Source organism: Pseudopodoces humilis, chromosome 2 (genome assembly GCF_049639895.1).
Source record: "Pseudopodoces humilis isolate 2021_Gansu_Grassland_sample_001 chromosome 2, ASM4963989v1, whole genome shotgun sequence".
Lineage (NCBI taxonomy): Eukaryota > Metazoa > Chordata > Aves > Passeriformes > Paridae > Pseudopodoces > Pseudopodoces humilis.
This window is the reverse complement of record NC_142201.1, coordinates 42,139,342-42,155,883: the sequence shown is the minus strand read 5'-3', so window position 1 is coordinate 42,155,883 and position 16,542 is coordinate 42,139,342. Positions and strand designations below refer to the sequence as shown.

At 35.2% G+C, this 16,542-nt stretch overlaps 1 protein-coding gene across 1 annotated transcript in view; it reads left to right on the top strand.

The window, feature by feature from the left end:
* GPC5 (glypican 5) overlaps positions 1-16,542 on the top strand; it is a 610,423-nt gene that overhangs the window by 31,353 nt on the left and 562,528 nt on the right. The window contains exon 3 of the mRNA XM_088051284.1: positions 1,440-1,601. Coding sequence (XP_087907410.1) covers positions 1,440-1,601 — 162 coding nt within the window. The remainder of the gene's footprint in view (positions 1-1,439; positions 1,602-16,542) is intronic.

Sequence of the window (16,542 nt, the reverse complement as noted above, 5' to 3'; positions counted from 1 at the left end):
GAAGCCATACACAAATATGCATTATTATTTTAGGGTTTTGCTAAAAGTGTGTCTTCTTGAAGCTATAATTAAGTCTGTAAAGCCTTGATAAAGTTTCAAATTAGCTTCTGCTTTACAGGAGGCAAAGGTTTGAAAGCTAAGCAGTGCCTAACAATTGTTTAAAATACTAAGAAAAGTTTGGGTAATAGAGCTAATTTTTAGGTTATTTCATTTTAATATTAGACAAGTATTATTAATGTCTGTGCCTGTGTACACAGGGAACTGTATGCGAGCAGTTACCCTGTATATTATTTGTTAATAATTAAAATGTAATGTAAAATAATTAAAATGTAGAAGTTGAAAGGTCATGCAGATGAAAATAAGTTTATCACTATGTGTCCATGAAGTCTTGTCATATCTGTCAGTGAAATAGCATATTTGAGAGCAAAGTTTGGATTGGATATTAAATTTTGTATTAATATAATTTAAATTCTCATATTTATTTTTTCATGATACGTTTGTCCTTTATATTAGAAAACATTGCTTAGATACAGCATTAGAAAAAAAAAAAAAGATTTTGAATACCACATGATAACAGGGAAGATGAATAATGCTTTTTATGCTTGATTATGCTCCAGTTGTAAAGTTATAAAAGTACTGAAGTTTTCCTCTGGGATTTCAGCATGCCCAAAATTTAAAAATATTACTCCTTTGTAGAAATGTCTCCCAACCTGTTAGGGAGGTAGGGAGTTGGTGTCATGGATTCATGGGAATGTTTGACATTAGAGAAAGACACAGTTAGGGAGATTAGAGTGGAATTTAGGGCTTCTCCATTTAGAAGTTAATATGTGTTCATTATGAACCTGTCAGGAATGGGCTTCCACTGGTGAGTTTATAATGTTTGGAAGTAGTTAGCTTTTTCTATTCCAAGGTTTACAGAAGCATATCTAGCCATGAGCTGCTCCAGCAGTTCAGTATTCTAGAGGATCATAGAATCACAGAACAGTTTGTGTTGGAGGAGACTTCTAAAGGTCATCTAGGTCTTCTAAATGAGCAATGCAATGAGCAGGGACATCTTCAACTAGATCAGGTTGCCCAGAGCCCCATCTAGCCACATCCTGAGTGTTCCCAGGGGCAGGACATCTACCCCCTGTGATGTACAGTGCATATTTAGTACATTTTACCAGTAGTTAGCAATATTCACAGCTGCAACAAGATTACAGTGTCAGGGAAATTATATTATGTGACTTTCATTAATTGTAGTAAGTGTTCTCTTCCCACAGAATTTTAATTAGTATCCCCTTCTGTTGAAATGTTTTAAAGTTAAAGCTTTGGGTATTTCTTTTATGTGTCAATACCCATGTGGAAAAAAAAAAGAAAAAAAAGGTAGTTGTTTTCTACGCGTTTGTGTTTTGCATGCTTCTGTTTTAGATTAATCAATGTTACTGCCTTTTCCTTAGGTGTTGATCTCCAGGTTTGTACTTCTAAAAATCCAACATGCTGTACCAAAAGGATGGAAGAAAGGTATCAGACTGCAGCAAAGCAAGATATGCAGCAAGTGCTTCAAACATCAAGTGCTACATTAAAATTTTTAATATCTCGTAATGCAGCTGCTTTTCAAGGTAAAGCTTTCTGCTTTTTGTTTCCAAACTTATTCATACTTTTCTTGATTTTCATCTTTGATTATTTATGATGTAGTAAAAGTTATCTATTAATTTTTAGCTTCTTCCTATGCTTTTATGCTTTCAAATAAGGAGTACTAAATAGTGCAAGTGATTAGAAACTGTGTTACTTTTGGAATTTTTGGCTTTTAAAAATTATATTTGAAAAACTAAGATAAAGTAAGAAAAAGTAAGATATCATTCTAGTAAGATGCTTTAATTTTAATTGCAAACCTGTAGCTTTACATTCCTCTTTAACTTCTTTAACTTGGGCCATACAAAAATTCAAAATTAATCCCTGGAGTGCTACAAAAGAGAGATTTTTGTTATACCACTATTTCCATCCTCTATATTCTTTGTCTTTCTCTAGTAGACATTCTTCGGTAGTTTGTTTTTGAGATTTTGAGGTTCTTTTTTGAGACCCAATATTAAAGACTTTCGAGTTTCTAAATATAATTTAAAAAAAAATTGCAAGTTGAGCAATAGTTGTTTTAATAAACAACAGGAGGTTACCTGATAAATAATTGGACTCGTGATGGGATTTCCCTTTTTGTGACTACACTTCATGTACTATTAATTCCCTTTGGATTTAATTAGGCATAAGTTAATGCAGAAATTGGTTAAGGAGCTGAGAAGATTTGAAAATAGTAGAAAAAGGAGGTTGTATATGGTAGAAAGAGATAGAGAGTTCACATGTGTTGAGAACAAAGCCCTAAAGCCTTGTCATTTATCTCCTAATATGTACTTACTAACCTTTTTGCCCACTTGATTGGAAAGGATAACATGGTAGCTTCATATGGGCTTAGGAAGTTGTCCTTCTGGCAGCTCTCTTGTTTTTAACCTGTGATGCTGAAATAATTAGCAGAATGGGGTCCTAAAATGCAAAGTTGACTTTGGAATCCTAAGGCCTCCCCTTTCTTTTTTTTAAATTTAAGCTGTCTAATGCTAAAAACAAGCTGAAGTTGTGAATTGCTCTCCAGCTTTTGGGAATTTTGCCATTTAGCCTGCCTAATACAGCTGTCAAAGGGTGTTACAATCAGGCAACCATTGGTAAAATGCACAAAGAAATCTTTCCATCTCTCTTCTGCCTTTGTTCTTCCTTTCAGCTTCTGTGCATTATATTTTTCTTGGTACCATAGGAGTTAATCTAGAGTTAAATTTGGTCTGCTGTCTTTGGTCCATCACTTGCATTTAAACAAATACGTTTCAAAGCATATACTTAAAAGATAAATCTATTTTATACACCTTATACACTTGACATATTTTCAGAGTACATATTTTAGTCTTTAGTAGTTCTGTCTTTTTTTTCCTTTTACAGAAAGAAGTACAACAGAGAGAATGTTGCATGGATTCTGGTATTATTTAGATTTAAAACCTTGTTTAACCTTGAAGTAATTATTCATGGAAAAACATGCTATTGAACATATCACTAATTTTTGAAGAACTGAAACCATTGCTAACTAAAATTAAAGCTAAATGATTTCAGATTCAGAAACAATAGTAAGATGTTGCTGATGTTTTATCAGCTTGGAATTCTAGGAACATAATAAGACATTGTATCTGATCTGAATTCAGTTTTGACCCTGCTTTGAGCAGGACTTTTGGTCTGGAGACCTCTTTGAGGTCCTTTACAATCTGAATTACAGTATGGCAGGGTGCCATAATGTCAAATGTTTAGACGTTCTTTTATGTTTAGATGAGGCTGGGCTGGGCAGCTGGGAATGAGTGTGATTATCTCTTCTGCTACTTTGGCGACTAGACAGACATCTCAGGAGTTGTGCAGAAAACATGAATGGGAATTGTTGGAGTGTGTAGAGAGGGGAGAAGATGTCATGGATTTTGTCACTGCTGTCACCTGCCTCTTCTCAAAGTATGTTGAGGCTGGCCTTAAAGGGACTAGATCCCAACAGAACAAATAGCTTATGTTTTATCTCAGTTTCTTACATATTCAGTAGAGTGAAGTAGGCAGTTAAAATAAGTGATCTGTATCTGACTCTGGAGGTGTTCAGAAGTGTGTTTTCATTCAGCATTAAATACAGTCTAGAGATCTCAAGTCTTCAGGGTGTCTAACTACCAGGGACTTTATGGTGACCGTTTTGGTGAAATGAAGCAGCTGTCTGCCCATCTGTCTATCAACTTGTTATGTGTGTGAATATGTCTTTGTATGAGAGTAAATTCATCTATATATATTGACATATCTCTGTCACCTTTTAATGTTTGTGAAATTTCTGTGGCTCTCTATTGTGGTTAAGTGTTGCCTCCTGACAGTAACTATTGGCAATTTTCAAATGTTGCAAAAATTTAATGTCTCTTAGGACGTGTCTAACTGCATGGTGCATATTGCTCCAGTTGTGTACTGGGTCCTACTGAGTACTCCTACAGTTTTTCCTTATATTTGGGGTGTTTCAGAATGTGTGTTTTCTTTTTTGTTGTGAATCTATTTATTTTTAATAGTGTTGAGGAATGGTAAGGGAACAGATGGATGGGTGACAATTAGTTAATTAGTTAAATAAGTTAAATAAGATTTAGAAGTCTGTTAAGTGGGAGATACATTATGGAGAGCAATAAATCATTTTTCCCTTGATAAAAGTGACTATAGAACTTAAGCTGTATGATAATTTAGTTTCAAGACAGTCATTTTCTTAGAATAATGTTATTGCACATTTCTGATTTTTAGTATTTCTTATCTTAATATTTGAGGAAGAGATTGTTGCTGCTGTACAGGGATTGCTATAATATCTCTATCCTAGTAACCATAAACCCAAATCCTTTTTAAACCATTTACATACTGTAAATGCCTCTCAATATGTACACACTCATTTTGTACAGTTCTTAGATGTTACTCAAAATTCACGCTGACCTTTGTCTATACCTTAATTTATTAATTTATTTACCTTAATCTATTTCTTAATCAAAAGATTAAGAAATGCCACCAGGGTTACAGTGTAGTCACGTTGCAGTGCTGTGTTTTGTTTAGAGAAAAAAAGAAATCCCTACAATTTCTAAAATTTGGAGAGGAATTGAATAGACATCTAAAAATCTGGTGATCTGTGGTAGATGGAGCGCAACAGAACATCAGATCTTGTGTCACTTTACTGTTTTTCCACAAGAGAGCTCATAACTCTTTAAAAAGTGGCCACGTATGACATGGAACAAGGTAACAGCTTATCCGGTTGAAAGGGAAATTTCGAGATTAGAATTTTGTTGTGGAGTCCAAATCAAATAGACTTTTTTTTGTGCTATTATATTTGGCAACTCTAGTACTGTAGTTTATAAATATATACCTTTATAAATATGGAAGGATCAATCATTTCTGGATTGGGCTGCCTGTCACAGAAACAGTGGACTTGGCAAGTGTGTGTCTGTATGCAATAGGTAATAAACCGCACTCTTCAATAGAGCATTACCTGACACTTTCTACTGTGTAGGAAAAATTTAATGCCTTTGCCGTGTAAGTTCTGAAGTATATTGAATCAGGCTTTCTTGATGCAGTTTCACATTTTTCTGTGAGATTATTGCTACACAGTAGATCAATTTCTACATTATCCTAGAGCAGAATTAAATGAAGTCACATTGTTGCACTGTATTGTTTGAGATCGCAGTACAATTATTACATTTAAATAGTATAATGTTTTAGTCAGTAGCTAAAATAAATTGTGTGAATTAGAAAATGTGTTGAAATCTTCTGAGCTGCTTTCTCTGGTAAGCCATAAGAAATAATGGAATTTCTGTTCGTCTTTGTGAAAGTAAATGTGCCCTGGCACTGATTCAATTGCTTTCCATTTGTGACGTTTTCTGAAGAATGATTTGAAGATCAGAAAACTTCCAGCTAGAACTGCTATATCTCTCATGGTTTCAAATGATATGTTGCCCTTCAGATCATTTGCAGTATGAACTGCTTTGATGTTCCAACATTTTCTTCCTTTTCATCTCCATAATCCTTTATATTTTAAGTGTGATATAAATAAGCCTAAATCTAAATACTGGTGAATCCCAACTTCTTTTAATTAAATGAAACTTAAGAGTTCTATTAAAAGACAAAAATGTGGACAGGTTGAGAGACTTCATTTGTCACTCTGTTATATTGGGGGATGAAGGTCTCAAAAATACCTGTGGTTCACCAGAGTTATGTTCCTCTTTCTTGGTTGCTCTGCAGCCCTTTCCCACAGCTATGATCATGTTCCCCTCTGGACTGAGGAAGCAGGGAATTTTAATAGCAAAGAAGAATTGTTACACCCACTGGTTGGTCTAAGGAACAAAGCTGTTACACAGACTTCATTAACTTCAGAAAACACCTATTCATATGGTATGTTGAATCCTTTATAATTAAAAAGCAGGATAAACATTATGCTAGTAAAACTTAGATTTGGGCCCAGTATGTCTGTCTATACATGAAACACAGCATTAAGGGACTGCTGTAAGAGCAGAAATCTGGAGATTTAAATTAATACCTAAAATTTCATTATTAATCCTGAGTTTTATTTCTGTATTGCAAGCAAGTCTTTTATCATTCCAAAGGGATTTGGTTCTACTCTGTCTCATTCTTATCTTTAGATACTTCTTTGCCTATATGTGTGCTGTGTCTATCACAGCACACATAGAGGTCGGTCAGTCTGTCCATCCATCCATCCATCCATCCATCTATCTATCTGGATGGGCTTCTGTAACAGTTTTCACCACATCAGTCTTCTCTTAAATTGTTCTTTTCAAGTGTGCACTTGTGCTCCTGGATTCTAGTCTCAGCCTGTTTATTTACCATCAATTATTTCTCCCAGTTACAATAATGTCTGAGTTACAGTTAAGCTGATGTTGATGCACTGTTCAGTCTCATACTTGGTGAGTACTATGATTTATTTTTTTTTTTCATATTTTTGTTAGTGCCCAGCTAAGTACTGTTTTAGTTTATATTTCTATAACACAGTGATCTGTACAGACATATGCTGATTTAGATTTTTTTCATGCTTTATGTAGTTCTTACGCATTTGAAAAAAGAAGTGAAGTACAAATTTAAAGCATCATTCCCTTGGGAGCAGTGGCCTTAGAAAATTTGCATTTTCATGTATGCCTGCTTCCTGCTTATTCTGAGAACATTGGGAAGCTGATAGCTGACAAAATACAGGAGTCTGAAAGACTGAACTCCAGCAGAGAAGGTAGTATAAAGTTAATGGTTTTGAATGAATGTTTAGTATTATTTCAAAGGTAGAATTGCCTGCAGCCTTTTAGATTTCCAAGATTTTCAAATACGCATGGAAGTTTTCACTTACTATTTTTATTCTGTGTTAAGAAAAAGAAAAAACCCAAAAAGTTAGCAAGTCAAGTCTTGTTGAAAGACAGAACTCAAAATAGTACTGACACAATGGAGGCAAAGTGTGAAAGAACTGTTGTTCAATAGGAACAAATGCAAAGTGCTCCATTTAGCTGGGGAGGAACAGTGGAAGACATAATAGTATGGGGGATATCTTGCAATGGATTTTTTTTTCTGTAGGAGAAATCCTATGAATAACGATGGATCAAAAGATGACAGAAGTCAGCAGTTTCATACTGTTGTCAGGCAGGCAACAATTTTAAGATTCTTAAACAGAAAGACAGCAGAAATCTGTGAATTGAAACTTATATTTTGCCTTGGTAAGCTGGAGAACATCGTTCAGTTTTGGGTAGTGTACTTGAAAGACACAGACCAGTTGGAAAGAAGAGAGAAAAAATATGCTCTGAAATCTACATATAAAAAAACTACACATGAGAAAGTGCTTATCTGTACTCCTTTATAGTAAATAAAGCCCCAATGGTGTTGTACTGCAGCAATGAAAATATAGGCTCAATATTAGCAAATATTTTCCAGTGACAACATTAAAATGCTTTTGGTTAAAAATTTTGGGGATTCTATGTCTTAGAAACAAGCTGGACAAGAAAACAGTTGCCAAGAATTATGTTGTAAATAAGACTAATCTGCTTTCAGGCCAGGGGTTAAACTGGACTGCTCAACAGAATTTTATTTGCCTTAGGACAGGTTTAAAATGTGATTTAAAAGGAAAAGCTAAGTGATTAGAATGTTTTAACTAGTTTTAAGATTAATCTGTGACTGTTATGTCCCAGCAAAAAGGGTTTGTTCATTAATCTCTCTCCAAGAAGATTACAGAGTTATTTATTGTAGCATAATGGGATGGATTGCTTCAGTCATAAAGACTCTTGCAGAATGGGTTTAAATTTAGAGTATTAGGCATCAATATTAAAAGAACACGTATTTGTTCATAACTTGGTACACGTATTTTTTTTTCATTGCTAGTCCTACAGTGGAACTATTGTGTATAGAACTAACAGATCTGTACACTGGCACTTCAACAGATACTTTTGCTATTATGAGCTACATATTCTACATGGGAAATTCAAAGAATTGTGCAGTTTTTTACAGTAAAGACAGTTTTACTTTTAACTTTTCTTTTTTCAAATTGCATTTCGGTGAACCTGACATACTGCTTAGAAGTGGAATCATGTACTGCATTTCAATAGCTTTGTGAGAGGTAAGACCAGTTGGCTTTCCCAGCAGAAACGTTACCTCGTCTTACATGGAATTTTTAAAGATAGGTATGTTTACATCTAGAGTGGGTAAATCTGATTGTATTTTAAGTGACTTTTTAAATTAGAAAACAATCATGTCAAAACAGCAAAAAGGAAAAGTGAGGGAGGGTAAAATTGTATCAAATTGGAATTAATCAAACATTAAAATACATTATTACAAAATTCAGAAAACCAAGCACTGACTTTTCCTGTAAAAAATTATACCTGTACTTGAAGTAGATGAAGTATAAAAAAGAGAGAATTAAGCCAGGTAATATGCAAAAAAGGACTGTACTGTACACATAAACCTGAGAGGAGAATTTTGCTCCTGTGGACACAAAACCCCAAGGTTATTGCTGAAGACCTAAGGACTTAGCAAATGTCACTGGAAACCTATGATTAGACAACTGAGCTGAGCCCAGTGTCACCATTGACTGTAATGACAGCTTGGATACATAGCGATATTTCATGTGTTTAGATACGTACACTGAGGTGTATCTGGTGAAGCTGGGCCCCAGTGAGTCTATTCTGCACACCAACGTAGCCCTCAGAAGTTCCCTACTCTCTGAAACCTTACAGCCACCCTATCTAACAGTGCAAGGGTGTGAGCACAATTTGGGAACAAAAGCAGGTTATTGAGCAGTAAGCTCACACTTGAGTTTCCAACCTATCAGCTGCTTGGAGGTGATTGCTTTTATCCTGATGCAAATGAAAGCCAGTTTATTGCCTGGAGCTTCCCTCCTGCTCAGAGGTAGAAATGTGCAAGAAGGTTCTGTAAACGCGTTGCCAAATCTGTTGTTCATGCTCTTGCTTATCATGTGGCTATTTGCAAAATAAGAGGTGAATATCTACTTTTCTTTTTGTTCTTCTTGAATTAAGCAGAAAGGTACGTGTGTCATGTAGTGAAGTAGGTGACAGTGATTTTAACGGTGATTATGAAAAAAACGTATTAATACAAAATGTGTCATGAGCCAATGTCAGTAGTTCTACTTTGATTCTTTAAAAGAGCTATTGATACAAGTAATATCCAATTTTAAAAAGCTACAAATTTCATTTTGCATTAAAGGCTTGAACTTAGGTCCGTGCAAACTAGAGAAGTGCCATGATAGAGATCTGCTGATCCTTGAGTTCTGGAAGAGAACATTTTGTATTCAGTATTTCAGTGCATTTGAAATGCATATGCATTGCAGGTCAATACAGCATACTACAGATCTGCTGTAGATCAGCTGCATAGCCATTCAGTACTTGTACAGTAGCCATTTATGTAAGGGTTTTCGATAGTGTCTAAAAAAACCAGCAGAATTTACTGAGGAGAGTTGGCTGTTTTCTGGGTTATTTATTTTGTTGTGTGTAACTCTCCCCTGTTCTAGCTGTCTTCATCTGTATACCTACTTAATATCCACTGTGATAGAAGCAAAGTGAAAAGTTAGCCCTGTAGTTTGGTGGTTAGGGTACTTGTGTGCTACAAAGCAAGGCTACTGCTCCAGTGAGTAGTTTTAATTATCTGTACAATTTATAAATATAGTCTGCACTTGCAGGCCTGAATCACTTTAGAACAAGTGTTTTTCAAGTTATGTAGGAGCTCTGAGCTGGATATACTTTCAGTGTCCAGATCTCATCTATTTTATTACTCTTTTCAGTGACTCCTCTAAGGTCACTAGACTTTTAAAAAAATAAATTATTTTCTGATTGGGAGAAAATTATCTAACTTCTCTTAAGAACGATGAGATATGTATCTAAATTCCAGTGGACATTTCCCTCCACTACTACCACTGTGACAGCCATGGGCTGGCTGCTTTTGAAAACAGACCTGTGCAAAGTATGGCAAAGATGTTCTGCAGGGCCTGGCTTGCTATATGGCTGAAAAGATTTCTTTCAAGTCAAGTTAATGTGTTATTTTTAAACTGAAGCATACCAATCTTTGTTCCCTACTTGTGTAAAATACATTATGGATATGTAAATATATTTGTTTATTTATTGTTAGGCATCTGAAAATAATTAAATATTTGAAGTATTCCTTGTTCTTTATGTTGTGCCTGTAAGGCCTTTTGAGTTTTGTTCAGTGGAGTAATGTAGTTACAATTTACAAGGTTTGTACATGTACAGAGAAGGACTAGAAATTTGAAGTTATAAAATGGCTTTCCTTTGTGTTTCCATTATGTCCTAACAGTTTGAAACTGAAATAGTTTTCAAGCTAATTTTATTTGTTTTGCCTAACACAATTTTAATGTTATGTTATTTTAAACAAATTGCTGGTAAGGTAAAATGCCAGATTATCTCCAGTGAGTAGTTTTTTTCACTCCAGATCTGTAACTTAAAAGTTGCAGGCCAGAATCCTATAAGCAAAGTAAGGCCTAGTTCAACCATATTAAAATTCCGTGTACATTTTAATTTAATTTTGGCTCTGTGACCATGTTATACTGAAGCTATTACCTGGCTCAGTGGTCCCACAGACAATTTCCCTTTCTCATTCCGATTTTATTGTAAATGATTGTCAGCATAGTACAGGAAACTGCAAATTCAATTTTGATCAGTCCCATGAGAGACTTGATTCTTCATGGGCTTACTCTTGTTGTTTTGAAAATAAATTGAAATAGCCATCTAATTTAAGGGTTTCCTTCAGAGTAGAGGATTAAAATCTGTGATTTGTTTTATACAAAGTCTTTTTCTTTATTGTGTTATTAGGTAGAAGCTAATATTTAAGGAAATTTTGTAGTGATTACTCCCATGGGAAAGATTTAGTTCTTAATTTAATATTTCCATTTTATATTTAATGGTTTATTAAAGTGGCTTTTTTTTTTCCCTTTCTTTTACACCTGGGGATCATAAACCTGCTGTTTTCTTTTAAAGACAATGTTTCTAGAGTACTTATTATAATTCAGGATTTAAAGATTGCTCTTCCTCCACTCCCTGCGCTTTGTCCTTACTGTGAGGCAGATTAATGACCCCTTTGGTTTAAAGAACTTTGATTTTGCTTCCTCTTTCAGTGCTGTTACTGTGGTACAAACTAGCCCAGAACATGGAGAATGCAATAGTGAGAAGTTAGAAGGGCACCATGAAGAGAAGAAAAGGTAACTGCCTAAGAACAGAATGGTTTAATGGTTTAATGACATAGTTCAGTGTGACCCTCCTAGAGTTCATTGGGATGAGATTCAGGGCTTGATTCAGCTGCACAACAGGCATCTATCTAGTACTGTTTTAGCTGTCATAGGTGTCCTTTCTGGACTCCTGGACTAACAGTACAGCAAGATACTGATCCCATAGAGGATATCCTGCAAAACCTTGAGAAAAGGAAATTACACTATTCTGGGCAAAAGATTCAAGTTCACTGTTTCAGAATGTAGAAGTCAACAATGCAGTGTCTACATGTGAGGCAGGGGCATTTAGTCCCATCATGTTCAAAGGAAATGAGATCAAGTATGTCTGTTTTAAATGGAGTCAACTCCAATGATTACTCCTTTTTGCTTACATGTACTGTATATAAGGTACATGTATATTCTGAAAGTAAGGGGCTAACTTATATTGAGGCTCTAGACAATGTCACTGCCACAGAAGAGTCACTGGAGCCTATGGAAAGAAGATTAAAAAATTTGCAGTTCAAATTGCTGCTTTTCAGGAACATCCCAGTTAAGATGCAGGACAGGAAAGGTAGCAGGGTGAAAAGAAAAATAATCATGATCGCAGCTTTGTTTTTGCTTCACTAGCTGAAATAGTTCTTTGATACCTGGCTTCCCTCCCTGCAGTTGCTATGGTTCCTAATGCAACTGGAACAGAATCACACTGTTAAAAAGATTTGGCAAGATGCACAAAGGTGCAAGCTTTTTGCATATTTTCTTAAAACTCCACACCTCTTATAAAACAAATCAAGAACACTTACACTAGTGACAAAAATAATTAAAAATATCTTCAGAAAATATCTCATCATTAGCTTTTGTCTGTGCACTCATCACAGAAGTAGATTAAAGAAACCAAATAAAAAAATCTGAGTTGAATAAATCCTAAAAAGCCAATCTTTAGAGAAATAATAACAGAAGTATAAAATTAGGACATTAATCAGAAAGAAGAGGAAAGGGTAAAAAGGTGTGTCTTTTTAATTTCTTCATTTCCCTAGAACTTTACAGTCTCAGTTCCCCTCCTGCCCAGTGTATAACTAAATGCAACAGTACTTTCTTGAGAAGACCATCACCTAAACTGATGGTAAGTTTCAGAAAGGAAGGTGAAAATCAAAGGCAGTATTAAGAATTAATCAACTGATTTTTTTCAGGGAATCCAGAAAGTCTCTTTTCTGCTTCTCAAATGAGGACACTACTCTCCTTACGTAATCTAAAGAAAAAAAGTTTCAGTTTTATTTAGGAGTCTATGACTCCTCTTCTTTGTGTTATCTAGCTTTAAATTTCAGTGAAACATAGTACAGCTAGAAGCTGCAGCTGTAGTAGAAAGAGCAGTGCCCTAACTTGGCTCATTTACATGAAAGTAACTTCTGTGACACTGAAAGAAATCCAGTCTTGGCGTCTTCTTACTGTTCATGTTGAGAATTCAGAACAAGTGATAGTTTCTAACTTAACACACCTGGAAATGTAAAACCTCATACAGTGTGAGAACTGTGTTGCAGTATTTTCAAACTTAAAAATGAAAATTCTGAAGACCAAGAAAGCTCTATTTAATGTTCTAGGAAAAGTAAGCCAGAAAAATATTCTGAAGAGAGCATGTCAAGCTTAATTCAATGTTTAAGTTGTTTCTCAAAAAAAACAAACTTCTAACTTACTTCTGTTCCCATAATGATACAGGGAAAGGTGGTATTGGTTACTCATGACTCAAAAGTTTTAGAGTGTGGACAAATTGTGGGGAAAAATGTGCTGGTTTGTTCTACAACTCTGTTTTCCTATTTTCTTTTGTTCCTTTACTATTTAACCTTCAGAAGTTGACACTACCTATTTAATATGGAGATTCAGTGTTATTTGCATTCTTTTGCTATCCCTTGGGTCCACATTGAGAGAGTGAATACTCAGCATACGAACCTGGTGAGCTACTAATTAAATCCACAGTGGTGAATGCATCTTCTAGGCAGGGTGATCTCTGGCCATGAGGAGGTACTCAGCTGGTTGAGATGCATTTCCAGTATCTAGGCAATATCTAGGCCAGTGCTTCCCCATTTGGTTAATGTACATGGGCCAGGTGGACCAAGCCATACATTTTAATAGTCAAGTTGATTAGCCATTGAAACAGGTTATTTGGGGATGATAGAATATCAACCCAATCTCAAGTTCTTTAGGTCAGGTTTAGCATCCATCAGCTTTTGAAGATGCACTGCAATCATATGCCAGCCACTGCCCTGTTTTGTAAATAACTATTTTGCAGGCCCAAGGTGTGTTACAGCAGTCAGATCTACAATCCTGTTCCAGTCTTAAAAATGGTGAGTGTGAATGTAAGAAAGCATTCATCATAGTACAGTCTGGCACTGGAATGATTCTTTGGCAGATGTATAGTGTCAATTTAATTAGAAAACTGAATGCAGTCTTCTCCACACACTTCCCCCCATGTTTCTTCCTTACGAAGAAATTTAAGGGAAGACCACTAAGTTATTCAGTCTCTCCAAAAAGCTTTGCAACTAAGTGGGATTTAGCATTATATATGTATCACAAAATTCTATTTTACTTTCTTATTTAGACCATGTCTATCACATCAAGTGTTTATGGTTGATTTGGATACTCGTTGCATGCTTTACAATTTTTTACAGACCTGAGGATCTATGTGGTTTTGTATCCTAATTAAATACTTTCTGAATGGTTTGGGTTAGGAGTATCAAGTCACGTTACCTATTTAGGTACTGAAGTCATTTTTTTTAACATCACAGACTTGTACACTGCTGACATTATTGCTCTGTGCAGTCAGCTTTTGTATGGTTATTCATTAAGGCTTTTTTAAAAATCAGATAATGGCCAAAATTTCTTCCTTTTATTTCGCACTCTTCTCCATGATTCATACTGTCTAACTGAATTTGTCTCAGGCTTTTAAGAAAGTAGTAAAACCTGAGAACTATCGATGGGACTTAAAACTATCAAGTTTTAAAACAAAAATCAAGACTTCAAAGATTTTGGCAAAGCTTTTATTACTTGATCACAGATGGAGAAAGGTTGTGCATGACAACTATTTTTTACAAAACTGAGATACTTTGAGCATCTTGACATCTTATAACACTGCTGTTTTACCATGAAGAAACAATTTCTGCCTGTTTCTGCCCCAAGTCATCTTCCCTTTATAAAATGAAATCTGTTAGCACTATGAAGGGAAAGAATATTAGGAGCAAGAAACCAGAGTTATAAGAACAGTATAGTGCTACATAGCCTTATATAGATGTAAGAAAATTAATCTAAAGAAACAATTCTTGTTCTCCATGCTGTCTGAAATAAGTTCTACTCCAGGAACTTTTCTTTGAAAGAGTTTTTTCTGGTGTCCACTCCCAGATTTATTCCAACACCAGTATCTAGTTGCCCTTTGAACATCGAGGCCTGTTCTAATCTACTTGTTGTTACTACCCTAGTAAGGTTATGCCTTGGAGCACCTCTGAGGAATGCATTAAGTGAAAGCACTTTCACTTGTGATTTGTATTTTTCTCTTGTCACTTTCATGAATTTTCAAAAATTAGATGTAGCAACTTCTTCCAGGTATTTACTTTGTGAGACCACAGAAGCCAGAATCTTTCCTAACACTTTTATTATGCTACTTTTGCTGTGAGACTTTGTGTTTGTTTCCCTTCCTTTCTGTTCAGGGAGGGAAAAGGTGTCTACCTAGAAATGGACAGTAGGGGGACTTGGACTCTGTTCTCTTTTGTATTTATGTGTTTTAATTTGAACAGCTGGTGGATTCAAAACATAGGGTGCTTCAAACACTGACAAGACATCCTTGTTTTGTGTCCCCATAGCAGGACCTAAATCCCTAGTTCTTTCTGCCTTTATCTCTGAGTTTTTGATGATAATGGGAGAGATAGATTTCTGCTCTCTTTCCCACCCTGAGAATTTTACATCCCCAGTTAGAGGGTGGCCGGCTGACTTTTCACAGGACTAGTGAGAGGTACTTGCTTACACATGGCTTATTAATCCCAAGGAGAAGCCCAATATGTCTTTTTCCAGATTTCAAGAAAATAATTTGAGATTTGGAAAAATGTTCAGGTTGTTGTTTGGTGGTTTAGATCAATATTTATGTATGTATACTTTAATAATCTATTTAATTTTCCTCTTGAGTGATGTGTACAAGGAGTTCATCCACTTTTGCTGGATTTTAATACGTCTTAAAGAAAACTGTCAATGCTTTATGTGTTAGGTATTTTAACAGCGTGGACATCAGATCTATTCTGCTGCTGCTTTTTTTTCTGTCTATGTACAGCACAGATATCATATTATTCCTTGCCTGAGGAGGCCACAGACAACTGGCTTGTCCAAGGACAAAGCCAGGGCCTAAAATACAGAGGAGCTTGAACACTGAGCTAAAAAGTGATTGAAAGGCTTATTGTGAAGCTGGAGGGAGAAATGTGCTCTTCAGAGAAGAATTTTAAACTTTATTCCCAAATACTGTGCTAGAGAACTCTAGCATATCTGACTTCAGGAGAATGCTGCAGTATGTGTACAGACCTTTTGTTTTAGAATCTTTCCTCTGTATCTGTGGATAAGGTTTTGTTGTTTTGTTGGTTTTTTTTTCTTTCTTTCTTGCTTTCTTTTTTGGTCTGTCTGTATGATCTTTAGATCAATTTCACAATTATTGCAATTTTATTGCAATTTTGTTGCAATTTCACAATTATATTGCAATTTGCAATATAATATATTCCAAAAATAAACCCCATTATTTTGCCAAGGAAACACAGGTAGTAGTAATTCACATGTTAGAATCCCTGATAATGCCTTTGATAGATACACCAAATTCCTCAGCAGAATAAATGTGGTGAAACAGAAACATATTCAGTCATAGATAACAATTCATAGCCAGCTCATAGAGCAGGAAGAGTTCTGGTTCTTTTTTAGTGTACTTTTCCTTCTTTACATCAAATTTTAACTTGCATTCATCATTCTCTTGCTCATTCATATACATTTCCTGTCTTATTTATCTGATGTTCCTTCTTATGCTCATAACTTTTGATTCTTTATCTTGGCTATTTATAGTTAGCACTTTCATTTGAGATTAAAATCAGTAATACTAAAAAAAAAAAAAAAGCTGTTCTGTTCCTGTGTATTACACAAATTAAGCTTTTTTTTTTCAGTCAGTTTCCTAAGCACAAACATTAATACTATCTGTATTCAATGACCTGAAACCTCTTTCCTGGCCTCAGGGATTCTTCTGAAGCACAGTTCTCCTG